The sequence below is a fragment of the Macrobrachium nipponense genome, chromosome 14 (assembly GCF_015104395.2).
Source record: "Macrobrachium nipponense isolate FS-2020 chromosome 14, ASM1510439v2, whole genome shotgun sequence".
In the NCBI taxonomy this organism is placed as follows: domain Eukaryota; kingdom Metazoa; phylum Arthropoda; class Malacostraca; order Decapoda; family Palaemonidae; genus Macrobrachium; species Macrobrachium nipponense.
In genome coordinates this window covers 25356208-25370792 of record NC_087207.1, presented here as the reverse complement: position 1 = coordinate 25370792, position 14585 = coordinate 25356208, and the positions used below count along the sequence as shown (strand labels likewise).

At 35.9% G+C, this 14585-nt stretch overlaps 1 protein-coding gene across 4 annotated transcripts in view; it reads right to left on the bottom strand.

The window, feature by feature from the left end:
- LOC135226409 (uncharacterized) overlaps window positions 1–10996 on the bottom strand; it is a 71069-nt gene extending 60073 nt beyond the window's left edge. Inside the window, exons 1-5 of one of the 4 annotated variants that reach the window (XM_064265930.1) lie at window positions 10892–10996; window positions 9015–9073; window positions 7879–7996; window positions 6369–6457; window positions 3642–3710 (exon numbers count right to left, since the gene is read on the bottom strand). In XM_064265930.1, the coding sequence (XP_064122000.1) occupies window positions 3642–3710; window positions 6369–6457; window positions 7879–7996; window positions 9015–9062 (324 nt within the window). In that variant the 5' untranslated portion in view covers window positions 9063–9073; window positions 10892–10996. The remainder of the gene's footprint in view (window positions 1–3641; window positions 3711–6368; window positions 6458–7878; window positions 7997–9014; window positions 9074–10891) is intronic. The other 3 variants (XM_064265931.1, XM_064265932.1, XM_064265933.1) reach the window with 3 other exon arrangements.
- Between the last annotated feature and the right edge of the window lie 3589 nt (window positions 10997–14585).

Below are 14585 nucleotides of genomic sequence, written 5' to 3'. Positions count from 1 at the left end.
GAATCGAAAAACTATCGAGAGGAACCGACAACAGTTGTTATCGTTCCCGCGACAGAGAAAAATCTGACAAGCTTACGGGAGTGGTTCGTACATCCGCCACCCAGCGGCGGGTAAGGTAGACCACCTGACCTACCTGTCGCGTGTGCCGCGAGATTTGAAATTCTGTCGGGAACGTCGGAGACTATAGCTAAGTATATATCTGTCAGGGAAGTTCATGTACAAAATGAAAGAATTTCTGCGACTTTGTTGGTGTTCAATATGCATCAGTTCTCTCTCATTGGCTTTCTTTGATGAGGGCAGTTGAGAGAATCCTAAAATTATTTGAAGCACTGAAATCTTTCTTTGCTTCTGAAGAAAAAGTTCCTCAAATTCTTTTAGATTTTCTTAACAATCCACTGAGCGAAGCCTACCTATATTTTGTTCACAGTCTTGAGTATGTATTTAGCAGCAGGATTATGAGGATTGAAGAGAGAGATAACAGCATTATTGAAGTGCTTGGCTGTTTAAAAGAAATAGTTGCTTTAATAAAGGCAAGAATGGATGAAAAGTTTATTCCTCTTAGTGTTAAACGGTGCCCTAAAGATGATGAAATCACATCTCAAGAGATGAAAAAATTCCTACTTGAGGTGGATAACTACTACCTCACTTGCCATGACTATCTTAAGAAATGGGCTTCAGCGTTAGAAAGTTTTGATATCTTTTCATGGATGTTATTAGATACACTTCCAGCATGGGAACAAATACAATTGTCTTGTCTAGTGTTAAAAAACAAAGGTGTAAACATTGACAACAACATCCTTTTCTGTCAGTGGTCAACATTTAAAATACTCCTTGATAAAGAAATGCAGAGTAAACCTGAAGAATGGATGACCAAGATGTGTCATGAAAAATGGCTTTCTATCCTACAGCAGTTCGACTTCGAAGAACAGTATTCTGAGATATTAATTTTGTGTCAATATTTGTTTAGTATACCTGCGCATAATGCAAATGTTGAGCGTGTCTTTTCTATGATGACCGTGCTCAGTGGACTGACGAGAGGAATAAATTGGATGTGACAACTATAGAGGCTACGTAAGTGGAACATGAATTGTCATTGCAAAGAATTTTACTGGCAGGTATTAGGAAATATGGAACCTCTAAAGAAAGCAAATCATCTGAGATATACAAATAAAATAAAAAGTTCAATTTTCATTATTTCTGTGCATACAATTTTCTTATTTGCATTTATCTTCAGTTTTCATATGAAAAAGATACTTTGGTATCTTAATTATTTGTAATGATTACAAATTTTCTGGATTAGTTTCCATTTCTTCAGTTTCTTTATTGTAATTTGCATTAAATATTAGTTGAACAAATTTTTGTTTTCTTTATATCCTATTAAAATACTTGCTTGAGGTTTTTCACTGCGTCTGTATCTATTTAAAATATGTTTATCTGGGGATGTCTATGTATTAGAGAGATTTTAAGAATGTCCCGGATTGCTTATCTTGAAATCTGGCAACCGTAGGTGTTTTGGACATGACCTCATGACTGCAGGTAGTACTACAAAAATTTATCATTAGATAGTTTACCAGATTACTGAGCTTATTTACCTAGCTCCCACGAGGCTAGACAATAGAATTTGACTTTATCTATGATAAAGTTTAGATTTCATTGTATTACAACTTTACAGAATATTTTATAATTCAGTTTACTGACAACGATGAAACGTCTGAAAATATCCAAAAACCTGATGGTTGTCAATTGTATTTTGAACATTCACACAGAAAACTGTTAAATATTAATGGTACTCTAGTCTATATATACATATTGTGATGGAGTCTTGTGGGCTATTCATCAACTATCCATAGGTCAAACTTGGTGACCAATTTTAATGAGTCAGACTTACTTGTATCATTCCTTTAAAAACAATGGATTCCATATTCCAACACTGGGTTTGATTGGTTTTATAGTGCTACTATAAATTTAATCATTCCATATACTATTCTGCCATATATTTATTACAATGGGTTTTAGAGATGTTATATAATCCCTAATGAATATTTGTGTGTGCTCTTGTTGTTAGTTGCAGCTTTGGCTGCTTTATTGGCCTCATTTCCTTTAATGGCTACATGGACAGAAATCCAACATATTTCTACATTGTTACCCTATTCATATTATTTGTGGAGTGAAAATTTAAGTGCGGTGTGAAGATACTATTTTTTATAATGTATTTTTCATTGTAATTTTGAAGCATTTCAACACTTATTCTTGCTAAAATAAAAAATTTCTGTGATAGTATATTCTCTTAATAATGATAATACGTATACCTGATCCTCCTTTACATACATAATTCAGCTGTAAAAACAGAAGAATTGTATTTGTTGGGAGATATGGCTGCAAATATCTACCCCTAAATTGCTATTCAAGTTTGGCTTTTCATAAAACATAACTTTACCCATTCGTCAGACCCTACAAGTCTGTCACAACTGTTTAAGATTAAACAAAATGATCAAGTGATTCAGTTACCTACCTGGGAAGGAGGGAACCAGAGATGCACATGCACTAACCTACCTAAGCTAACTGATATCAACCAAACTGGCATTCACATGTAACAGACTACATGAAACGAATGGGTTTTTTTAAAGAAAATTATATGATAAATTCAGTGTTAATTACTGCCTTGGTTTTCAAACCTACTGTGTTCAAGAAACTGAATACATAATAATTATTTCTATGGATTCACTGTTTAGTCAAATTTAATAATAAACCTCTAAATGAAACCCATTCCTACGATTTAGTTTACATAGTTCTTATTTTACAGGTAGCATCTTCCCAACTTTTGCTGCTACCAGTTCATTATTATTATTAAACCTCATTTAATACCTATGTTCATAAAACTTCAAACCTTACAAAAACACCATTACAATTGTTATATCAGCTTTACTATTCATTGATCTATTTCCCACAATGACACCTCTTTTCCTACCACCATACAAATAGCCTTCCTGTTCCCATCCATTCTTTGCACCAGCCATACCACCATCCAGAATGCTGCTTTAGTTTGCACATTCTGATTAGACTGTAGCTATTGGAACTATCTGGCTCTTAAGGACCATGAGCACAATATTTTTACTGCAAAGTGTGCATTGCATACATCCTAGCAAGCTTTAGGGGCTAAACAGTATGCCATATCACCTCTGATGCATGTAAAAATAAACAAAGACCCATTGTTAAATAGCCCTGGGGATATTTCTCAGCATTTTAGACACTGAAAACTCAACCAACACAGCCTGAGCATCCTCTGTAAGACACTACAACTTGCAGTGTTCTTTGCAGCATCCCTTCTGCCCCAGCTGCACTGCTTCCTAGCTTCTACCTTTTGTCCAGACCCCTTGGTCTCTTCCTTCTTTGCTGTTTGCCTTCATTAAATTTGCCTTCTTCCAGTTTTGACTTCTCCTTTAGAAACAATTCCATCAGAGAGCCTCTAAGTCTAGAAATGGGACTTAAGTGTTTATTAAACTAGTTTATAACTACAATCCATTCTGAATAATCACAAAGAGGATTTCTTTTTGTCAACGTGAAAAAAATTAAACTAAATTATTATGTCAAACAAAATCTGCAGTTTTATTTGGCGCTTTACCTCACTGAATGTTACTTACTTTTTTGTGGGATTTTCCATTTTCATGAGAAGAAAATGTGTCATAAGAAGACAGCAATACATTGCATATCTGAAATAGAGATAATTCATCAGAGAAACATTTGATACTGAAACATGAATGAATGCCAGACATAGATTATGTTGTTCCCTAGGCTTGACTTGTGTATTAGGAGCTTTGACCTACGACAATAGTTATTAGAAATAAAAACTTGTAACTTCTTACAAGAGTAATTTTTTCATACAAATGCAGTCACACACCAACTTAATGGACTTCTGTAGCACTTATCAGCTACATTATTATCATTAGTATCCTGCTTCGCTATCATTTAAGATGTCATACATTCTCAATAAATCTCTTATACCGAATGTAAAGTAAAGGCTAGTTTACGTTACAAATTGTATGGAATTACTATTGGCTGTAAGATCTCTAACAGACTTTATTACTTATCAGAAAGCCAGATACCCAAAGTGTCTGTTAAATTGAGGTTACAAGTAATCCATTTTGTGGTCACAAATCAGAGGCTGTAAGACCTCTGAAATAATGTAATACAAAGAAAGCAACCATCACTGTTCATGACTGAGTAGATTCTCAGATACTGACCTGCAATCAGAGTCAGTACTGCACTATCTGATCTGCAATTTAAAAGAAACAGTGGGGTTACTAGGTGGATGCATTAACAATAAGCACAGTGCAGTAACTAGTTTGTAAGAAAAATTAATTTAGCTCTTAAAAATCATACCTGCTTCACAGCATACCCATTGTAATCCTATGATTAGCCCAAAACATAACTCAGGTGGGAAAGATCATACTGCTCAAAATCCTCAGACTAGCCAATGGGAACCTGTAAAACTGGTCTGAAAGCACCTTCAGATTGATGCACCACTAACATTTGGGATTGGTATTTAAAACTCTAATCTCAGCTATAGTGTACACAGCCCTGTACTGCCACAAGGCCCACTGGGGAGTGACTGCAGAGGCAAAAACTCTAATAGCATATAAAGAACACAGCTAAGCATTTAATGTTTCTGAAATATATACTAACTTCAGAATGGCAGGAAAAACTTGGACAAAGCATGCAACTAGAATGGTATGAAAAAATTTTGTAATACTGTACATACCAATCTTAGCATAATTTACTGGAGACAACAAAAGTAGCTTAGGTATAGAAGACAATACTTCCTAGACATTCCTAACCAACTCCTCAGTCTCCTGTAGATAACAATATTGGTGACAACAAATTTATGACCACTTAAAATTTGCATATGAAAACAAAAAATTGTAGGTTTATAATGAAATTATGTAAAGTGTGTACTACAATAAGATTTCATTGTTCAAGTTACATATGATTGTGCTTTGGTTATGTCAAGACAGGTAAAGCTAGCCCATGGCCCAACCACTCTCTCTCTCTCTCTCTTACAGTATTTTTACTGATGTTTCTTGAAAGCAGTATACAGTACTACTGTATTTAATAAGGTAATGTGTTACATCCTAGTATGCACTGTATAAAGGTAAACTGCACAATAACTGTGCGTCTCAATTTTTTTCACAAAGAATAACCTAGAGAGAGAGAGAGAGAGAGAGAGAGAGAGAGAGAGAGAGAGAGAGAGAGAGAGAGAGAGAGAGAGAGAGAGAGAGAGAGGAGAGATTGTCAATGTATGGATTTAAGCACTTTTACTGCTGAGGCTATCTAACATTAGTGTGACTCCCTAGAATTAACCGAGGGACTCTGCCTTCCTTGCTAGTCTCTACATGGGGAGAATATCTAAACCAAGTGACCCAGATTGTCATATCCTAATGTGATGTCAGCTAGTAGGGTGAAAATGTCATAATCAGTTACTACTTCTTTAGCGGAAAAACCTGTGGATACTTCCTTCTGTCAGATGGACGAGAGTGTCGACTGCATATTTTTGTATTAATAGATCATCATTATGCTGGGTAGTGGAAATAGTAACTCCTAGCTAGTCCATCTCTTTTTGAATGCACCAGCAAACCAAAGCTACTGCCTCTATTTTAACTGACCTGTAAGAGAATCAGGTGTGGCTTCTTCAACTTGAACATCACAATGCCATGAAATGCCCAGTATTCCTTTGAATCCTGCATGAAAGACACAGATTTTCCTGACGGCACATTAAGCGCAATGTTAGTTCTTTAATAATTCCCTAAGGACAACTTCAAGGGCCACAAAGTCAGACTTGTTGAATTCTTACATCATAAGAAGTTACAAAGGTCTGAAAAGACACGTGTCTCTTGGGCGTTCAAATACCATAAACATGGGTTACTCATAATGGGTTTGTGGTGAAACTAATGCACTGATAAACTGTATTTTATAAAGAAAATATTATACGAGGTAAAGCACAGCTCATTTTAGGAAGAAAGGTCAGATAACTAATACTGTAGATGTTTACATACAAGGAATACAATACAAAACTTAGCTTCACTCATTGTTTGACAAAAGGGATAATATCACTGACTAATAATGAGTAGAATCTTGTAACCTAACCTGAGAAAACCCTCTGAAAAATGTTTCATTTTGCATACCGTACTGAATGATTCCTATGAAAAAAAAATGATTTATAGTTACAACAGCCACCAAAACTACATGCTTTGTTACCAATGAAATAATGAAACCCTTCACCCATAGTGTTATGGGAAAAAAATATCAGTGTACTGAGACAGTAAAATTCCTTACCAACTGGGTTATAATGAAAACACAAAGAGGACACTCACTGTACAGTTTATTACAAGTCTTCTTGTACTCAGACTGTCAGTGTACTCAACTTGATAATCACTACCGCCTTCTGAGTTGTATAAAACATCTGTAATAAAAAATAAGCTTGAAATATATTAGGCTTTGTCTTTCCAAGAGTACTACAGTATTCTCTCCACTCTCTTCTCCCTTGTGCACTTTCTCACTAAATTCTAATCTCATCCAGCTTTCCCTTCTTACCCTTTCTATTTGATCTTCAAACTCTCTCAGTTGCCTCTAATACATTTTAGATGCAACAAACACATTTATGTACTTGTAATTAATCCACATTCATGATCTACAAATGTCCAGTACATCAAATCTCACTCAAATAAAAATCATAATCCTGCAACAATGCACATGCATGAGCAAATACAGTCCCCAAGTCATCCAAAAGTAATTCATCCAGCTAAGAGTGACTGGGTTAGCAACTTCCTTAAACTTTTCATCTTTTGCCTTATTAATACATTCTCTGATAACCAAGATATAACTTTTTCCATATACAGTATATATAAAATTAAATTTTGTGTTCTTTGGCATATATGGTATGTATTTGTAAATACTGTATGTACCTACTTATTGCAATGCTAAAAGTTTTAATTATACAGGAAGGAAAAGATGAAAAATTAATAACAAAGTAGCATTAATTTTTGAAAAAAAAAAAAAAGTCAAAGATGTGTATCTCTCACAACTTTTGAGGGAGACTGCTCAATCTTATTTCATTTGGCAGCTGAATAAGTTTATGTTGGTGAAAAAGTACTGTAGTTCACAAGATCATGGAAAATTTTTATCACCTTCTTCCTCCTAAAACCATATTTTTCCCACTGAGCAAGTGACCAAGAGACACTCAACGCAGCACGCATTCTTGGCCTTTGTATAATGAATACTAAGAATGAGGGTCAATGGCAACTGCAGGTATGAAATGCATACTCTCAAACAAAACTAGAACACCTACACCGATCATTCTTTCCTAGAATCAAGAATCATCAGGCATCATCACTCCAAACAGTCATCAAAAAAGAATAATTAACATAAAAACCACAATTGTCAACTGCTCAGATGAAGAGATAGTATTCAACAAAACTGCTTCAACTGTAATGAGAGTTAACAGCACACATACATTAAATCTACAATGTAAACCAGCCATAGAAAAGTGCAACTGTGCAAATGAGTGGGTGGATTTCCCGTCCATGCACTTGTAGACACCAGTTAACTGCATTAAGAAGTTTCAACATTTAGACCAGAAACTGGTGAAGGTGTTTCGCATAAAATACACGGATCTGCATTCTTGTAAGATCAAAGTCTATGTTAGCAGTGATGGGCTTGTCATCAAATAAATCAGAACTGATGAATAACTACTGGAGGTAAACTCACAGTGTGTGAGTCTGCCAGGCTGCTAGTATTTACCTTAAGCTTTTGTATTTTAATTCAAATAAAAACTCATTTCACTAAAATATGACTCAAAATAGGACAATTCATCATCTGACATACCCAATGCTCCTTGAAGCTGAATACTGTTATCCTCAATCATTTCCACAGTCCAAAAGTCTTTCTGCTGAGACATCTCCATTACATCTCTAGCCTCGTCCTGCAAAACATGAGTCAAGAGCTGTACAGGGATTACATTACTGTACTACTCCAGTACTTCATCATTTCTTGCAGCAACCTCACCAAACGTCAACTAAAGTTTTTAAAAAAAAAATATCTCCTATCAAAAATGAATGTTGCTTCTGTACCAACACAATACTACTACATATATAAAACAAATCCTTCCTTTAGAGATAGGAACAAGAAGATTCAAGAAATCTTATTCGGCTAAGGATAGTGCATAAATAACCAAAGAAATTGAGGGAAAACACATTATAATCTCAAATTAAAGACTACAATAGTTTGAGATGCTCAGTCATTTCAAATGTACTATATGTAAAAGTTTTCATGCCTAGTCTAGCTGTCCTCTCTCTACAAGTCAAATTAATGATGCTGCTACAGCAAAAGTCTTCAGTGCAGATGCCCTCCCTGGTAGATTGGCATTCATCACTCACCTGGCTATTTAAATCCAAGGCTCCCAATAGGGAAAGCACCCAAGCTTGGAAAAGATTGACAAGAATGAATTATGAAAGGGAAATAACTCAGATTAACATGCTGAATTACAACAAAAAAGATAACTGCCAAATAAATATAGCATATAACAATGAAACTTTGATGTGCAACTTATGTCATCCTGCACAAAGAAAAAGTACTTGCACCAAGTTTTAATTGGTATTGCAGTGATAGGATTTTACCATGTAATTATGTACATTAATGGAATATCATTAGCTATTTTTTGTATGGTGTTTTGACGTTGCATGGAACCAGTGGTTATTCAGCAATGGGACCAACGGCTTTACATGACTTCCAAACCACGTCGAGAGTGAACTTCTATCACCAGAAATACACATCTCTCACTCCTCAATAGAATGGCCGAGAATCGAACCCGCGACCACCGAGGTGGTACGCCAACACCATACCAACCACGCCACTGAGGCTTTGTCATTAGATATAGTCCAGTAATTATAACAATCTTTCCCAAAAACCTAAACGAGTCCTTACAACCCATAAATGCAACAATAAAATTATTGCTCACTTACCCTAGTCAACACTACAGCTGTACAAGAATGTTTGCGGCTTTTAGACATCGTGGTTTGATCTGCAAGAGAATTACAGTTTTGGTATAACTGAATATTCTGAATAATTATGATGCAAAAGCTGCAATAATGCTAATAAAATTGAAATTCACTTATGCTGAATTATTAAAATTAAAGACTTTAGCACTGTATAAAGTTCTATTTTTCCACACGGACCATGATTCTGTAGTAACTGTTGATAGGATGCACATTATGCTACAAGGAGGTCTTCTATTCCAGTCGCTAGACTTCAAACTAGCAATACAGAACAGAGAGAGGGCCATAAGAATAGGGATATGCATTCCGCCTTTATTCCCCTATACGTATATATATATACATGTAATATCAAAACAACCATTGTTTAATTAGATTACACACAAGAAACTTACCTAAGAAATGGTTTAGGTAAATTAGAAAATAGGGTTTTATAATACAATTTTCTGATAGATAGCTAATGTTACATTAAATTAGGCCTACACCCAAATTACATCAATAACTTAGGCCTTCATAAAAGTAGTGTCAGCACTTTGATGAAATTTCTCTATGATGAGACAAAACCCACATCCTAGACCTAAATAAGTTTTGAGGTCGCAAAATATGGTCACCACCCGATTATGCTAGATGAGCCCTTTGTACCATCCCCTGCCTTTCAGAAAAGCTGCTGTTAAAATGACGCAAGTTTTTACCCCTTTTTGGGCAAAGGATATTATGTACTACCTAGTCCTATGCTCATACTCATAGGTCACCTAGCTGCCTGTAGGATCCTTTTCATCCATTTTTTTAGGTCTCCAGCCTACTGGCCACCAATTCTTACATTTTTTTCCCTTTTAATTATTCACTTAGGCCTACAGGGCAGACCTTTTTTGGTCAGTTGGAATTGAATAGCTGAAGACCCTACGGTCTAGTCAGGTAGGCCTATAAAATTAATTCACGATTAGTATATTCAAATGAAAATACTAACCAATGGCTAAGCTGGATTTGCAAAGCATCCTTTTCTTTATGATTACCTAATTATTAATATAAGAATAATTGCCATAAGGCCTAGTCCTACCAACCGTGATCCTACAAGAGAAACCAATTGTTGCATAGGTCTGCTAAAGCCTAGTCTCGAGATAGGCCTAGGTTTGCTAACCACCTTCCTGTGACTACTAGGTCTATATACCACTTTTTGGTAAAGATTTGGGCAACCAAAACACTATAGGAAACTGCAATTTCTAAATGAAATGACTTATATTACCAAAACCTAAACCATTAGGCCTATTATTGGTGTTCGGCTTAAAATCTGTCATTTCTCTGTGCTTGAACGTGTTCTTTGAGAATTTCTGACTTTCGTTTAGCTAGTCAGCAAATGCTCTGACGAGCCCATAATTGACTTAGATATACCAAAGTCCCTCCCATAGTACATAGGCCTATTTGACCTAAACCGAAAACATTCCACGAAAACTGAATCTGAACGAGACCTAACTAGGCCTATCAATGGTTCATAGCCTATAAGTACAAGCTATATAAAGCTCCTCATACTTCAGGTAGATCTATATACAAAATACATTTTCCGACAGCGATCACCCATATACTAAGTAGGTTAAAAGGGTGCGGTCAACTAGGCCTATCTCTAAATAAAAAAATAACTTGCTCAAGAATACCTAAACTGTCAGAAATTCAGAGCGCATACTAAGGCCTATATTAGCCTAATACTTGAGAAAACATTTCCAGCCCAAAACGTAATGATGGTTTAAATTTAGAATAGTAACCGGCTTCTAAACAATATTTACACTGGGTGCTCCTTCACTTCTACAGTCAAGTATAGGCCTAAATAAGCCCTTGAAATCAACCACACTTACCAATGCTAACTGAGGAGCGGACGTAGGCTTCGCCTTTGATGTCTGCTACGCGACTAACTTGCTAAACGGCCGGGCCCCGGGGCCCGGGCCCACTGGCCACTTCCCAGATGTATCAGACCAAATTATCGTACCAAACCTCTTTAAATTATCGTGTTTTGATTAGAATTATCGTACATTTTTCATATAATATAGCTGTATTTCACCTTCAGCAATATATCTTTATATCTATTAATGTAAGGCTAAATAGAAAAATTGTGAAGTCATTTCTATTTATTGCTAACAATGAAAAAATAGAACAAAAAGATAACTTTTCTGTAGGCTGTACAAAGTAGCCTATTTAGTACTTCAGTGATTGTTATTGTCATTCTATATCACCAATGTAAACTTTATAAAAGAAAAAAAATCACAACTAACATGTTTAAAAACAATTGCCAATTGTTCTTAAACATCACATTACAAAAAAAATGCAGCAAAATCATATAATTGTTTACAAAATCACTGTTAATAATCATTACTATTATCATCAATGAAAACGAAACTAAAAGATCAGTACTATATTGTTTATGAAGGAATCGCTAATTGTTCTTTATCATCACACTGTAATAACAATAAAAACGAAAAATATGTGTGCAGAAAAAAAATTACTTCACTGCCTTATTCATCATCCTTATCATCACTATCAAAGAGAGAGAGAGAGAGAGAGAGAGAGAGAGAGAGAGAGAGAGAGAGAGAGAGAGAGAGAGAGAGAGAGAGAGAGAGAGAGAGAGAGAGAGAGAGGTAGTACATATTTGTCTGTTACCTCTCCATATCTTCTTTTTTGCCTTCTGCTCCTTTTAAGCTTTACTTATTTTCAGGCGGCGAATGACCTTGGGTGCCTTATAGCCTAGAGGGGGGAGGGGTGGTTGGGGTCTGTCGTCTCCCTACTTAACCAGATGGTGATATTACGGGTGTTCTGGTTGCTTGCGACCGTCTTTCTTATTCTTTGTATGGCGAGTCTGTTTCCAGGTGCAAGTACAGGTCCTGGTATAGGTCCTGAAGGTTCTATCTTTGCCTAAATAACAGACAGTGGCCCTGCATTGTAAGCCTTGCAATGCCTGGAACTAGGCCTAGTCACCTGAAGATAGCAGCAACAGTTAGAGCCTTTCTCGAAGATGGTGTTTTTATGCTCGGTCCTAGAAGCTGGAATTAGAACTACCAACCACACCCAACTTCTCTATTGAATCTAGGTGCATTCATGGTTGATTATGTTTAATGTCGCGGAGATTTTCCCTTTACATTCTATTGATACTTACATGGTTTTATGCATCTTCGCTAAAATAATTGATAATACACAATGATATTAAATATTTGTTTCCACACTGCTCGAAATATACATTGGCAATTTTGGTAATTTTGCGTTGAACGAGAATTTCAAATTGTTTCGTTTCTATAGTTTGAAGTAATTACTATACTTTAAAATAATTACTATTGCCGTAATTTTTTCTTATGGTTGTTATAAATATAGATTTGATATTTGTGCATCATATTTTAGCTTTATTTTGCTTGATAGAGTTTTCACTGTAGAAAAAAAATAAATTTTTCAGCTACGAGTTGTAGTTGCCAGTTAGTGAATTTCGAACGAAATCCTCTGAAATTTGTCGCTTCAGTTTTGGAACTTACTGTACGATAATTATCGTACGTCTGAGAACCCTCGGTCTGACTCTGTCCCTTGGCGGAATAATGGGCTCTGTCCACTCCAGGGCTGCCAGATCAGTATTGCCAACCATCGAAGAGTTCCTTATCCTACATAGGCACTGAAATCACCCTACTTTCACTGGCATTACCCTACGCCTGGCCTTAAGATATATTGTTATTATTATTAATAGGGGTTAGTTTTTCCAGACCTCTGAGTCTCAAGTAGACTCTTCTCGGACTGGTTCTCAGGGATCAATCCGGAGAGAGAAAAAAAATAAATGACTTTTAAAAAATTAGACTATTTGAGAAACCTGTCTTATTAAAAAAATTATGATGTTATTAATTGTAAAATCTTTGCTTTCAACAAGAATACTTTTCATTTTTTAATTCCGTAGACAAATAGATCTTTGCTGGGTCCAACTTGGGCACTCAACAAGTAAATGTTTCACTGTCATGGGTGTTTGACATCTGCTACACTTCATTGGGTCAGCATGTGGTGTTGACATTAAGTGACCATACGAGAATCTTGTGTGTCCTATACGGAGCCTTGCTAGGATCACCTCTTTTGATCTTTCCTCCTGTGAGGATGTCCTCCATGCATACACGTCAGTTTTTATGTTTTAAATCAATGGTCTAACAGATTTTACCCAGTCTGACACTGGGGCATGTGTAATTGTTGGAGGAATAGCGCAGGCTAATTTGGCAGCTGAGTTTGCATATTCATTTCCTTTTATTCCCACGTGTGCTGGGATCCAACATATTTCCATTGATAATCCTGATTGGAGGAGTTGATGAATATTTTATTTGTATTTCCTGCACTATTTGGTTTCCTGATTTATACAGTCTTATAGCATCTATAGCGCTACGTGAGTCACTGAAAATAACAGACACTTGCTTTTGCCTCAGATATCATATCAAGAGCCATCTGCTTGACTGTGACTTCAGCAGTAAATACTGATGATATTAAAGGTAGGCTTTTTTTATTAACATATTTTTCGAATATGCAGATGCTCCTACTCCAACATTATTTTTGGAGCCGTCTGTATATACCATAAATTTGTTTCTTTTCCTTCTAATGTGCTCCAAAGCTTGTTGGCGGTATATTTCTGTACTTGTCATTTGCTTTTTGAGTGAGGTAAGACAGGGAGGTACATATCTTTATTCGATTTAAAATCCACGGTGGTGGCAATTCCATTGATGGGTGAAAAATTGGATCCATGTTATGCAAGTTCATTATGTATCTAGCTCTTTTTGGGAAAGAGCTAGTACTATTAACTGCTGTTACTGGATTACAGTTTTGGAGGCAGTCAGCTACAGGAGACGATCCCGCTTGCATTAAAAGACCTCTTCGTATTTATCAAGTTATGGTGATGTTTTAAGGGCAAAACACCTGCCTCTACCAGAAGTGAGTTTGTTGTGGACGATCGGAATGCTCCTGTGCACAATCGCACGCCTTCATGGTGCACTGCATCGAGAGATTTTAATGCAGATTCTGAGGCGGATTAATATATTGGACAGCAGTAATCTATTATGGATAAGACTGTTGCCTTATATATCATTAATAAAATGTCTCGCTTTGCTCCCCAATTAGTGTGTGATAACTTTTTTAATATGGCAAGGGTTTTGATGCCCTTGGCTTTAATGTATTTGATGTGGTCTTTCCAATTTAAATGTTGATCAAATATCACTCCTAGATACTTGATTTTTGTACAAAATTGTATTTCAGTGCTATAAAGGTGAAGTTTGATTGTCTGGTTCTTCATCCATCTTTTGTCTTTGTAGAAGACGATTGCTTTTGTTTTATCAGTTGAAAATATAAATCCAACTGAATTTGTCCAACTACATATATTTGAAATGGCAGTACTGAGAACTCTCTGAGCATGTCTCAAATGACTACTCGTATAGTAAATGACAAAGTCATCAACATATAAACTATTTTTTGCACCACTTGGTAAATTTATAGTAATGTCATTGATTGCTAAAGCAAATAATGTACAGCTCCAGACACTACATTGAGGGA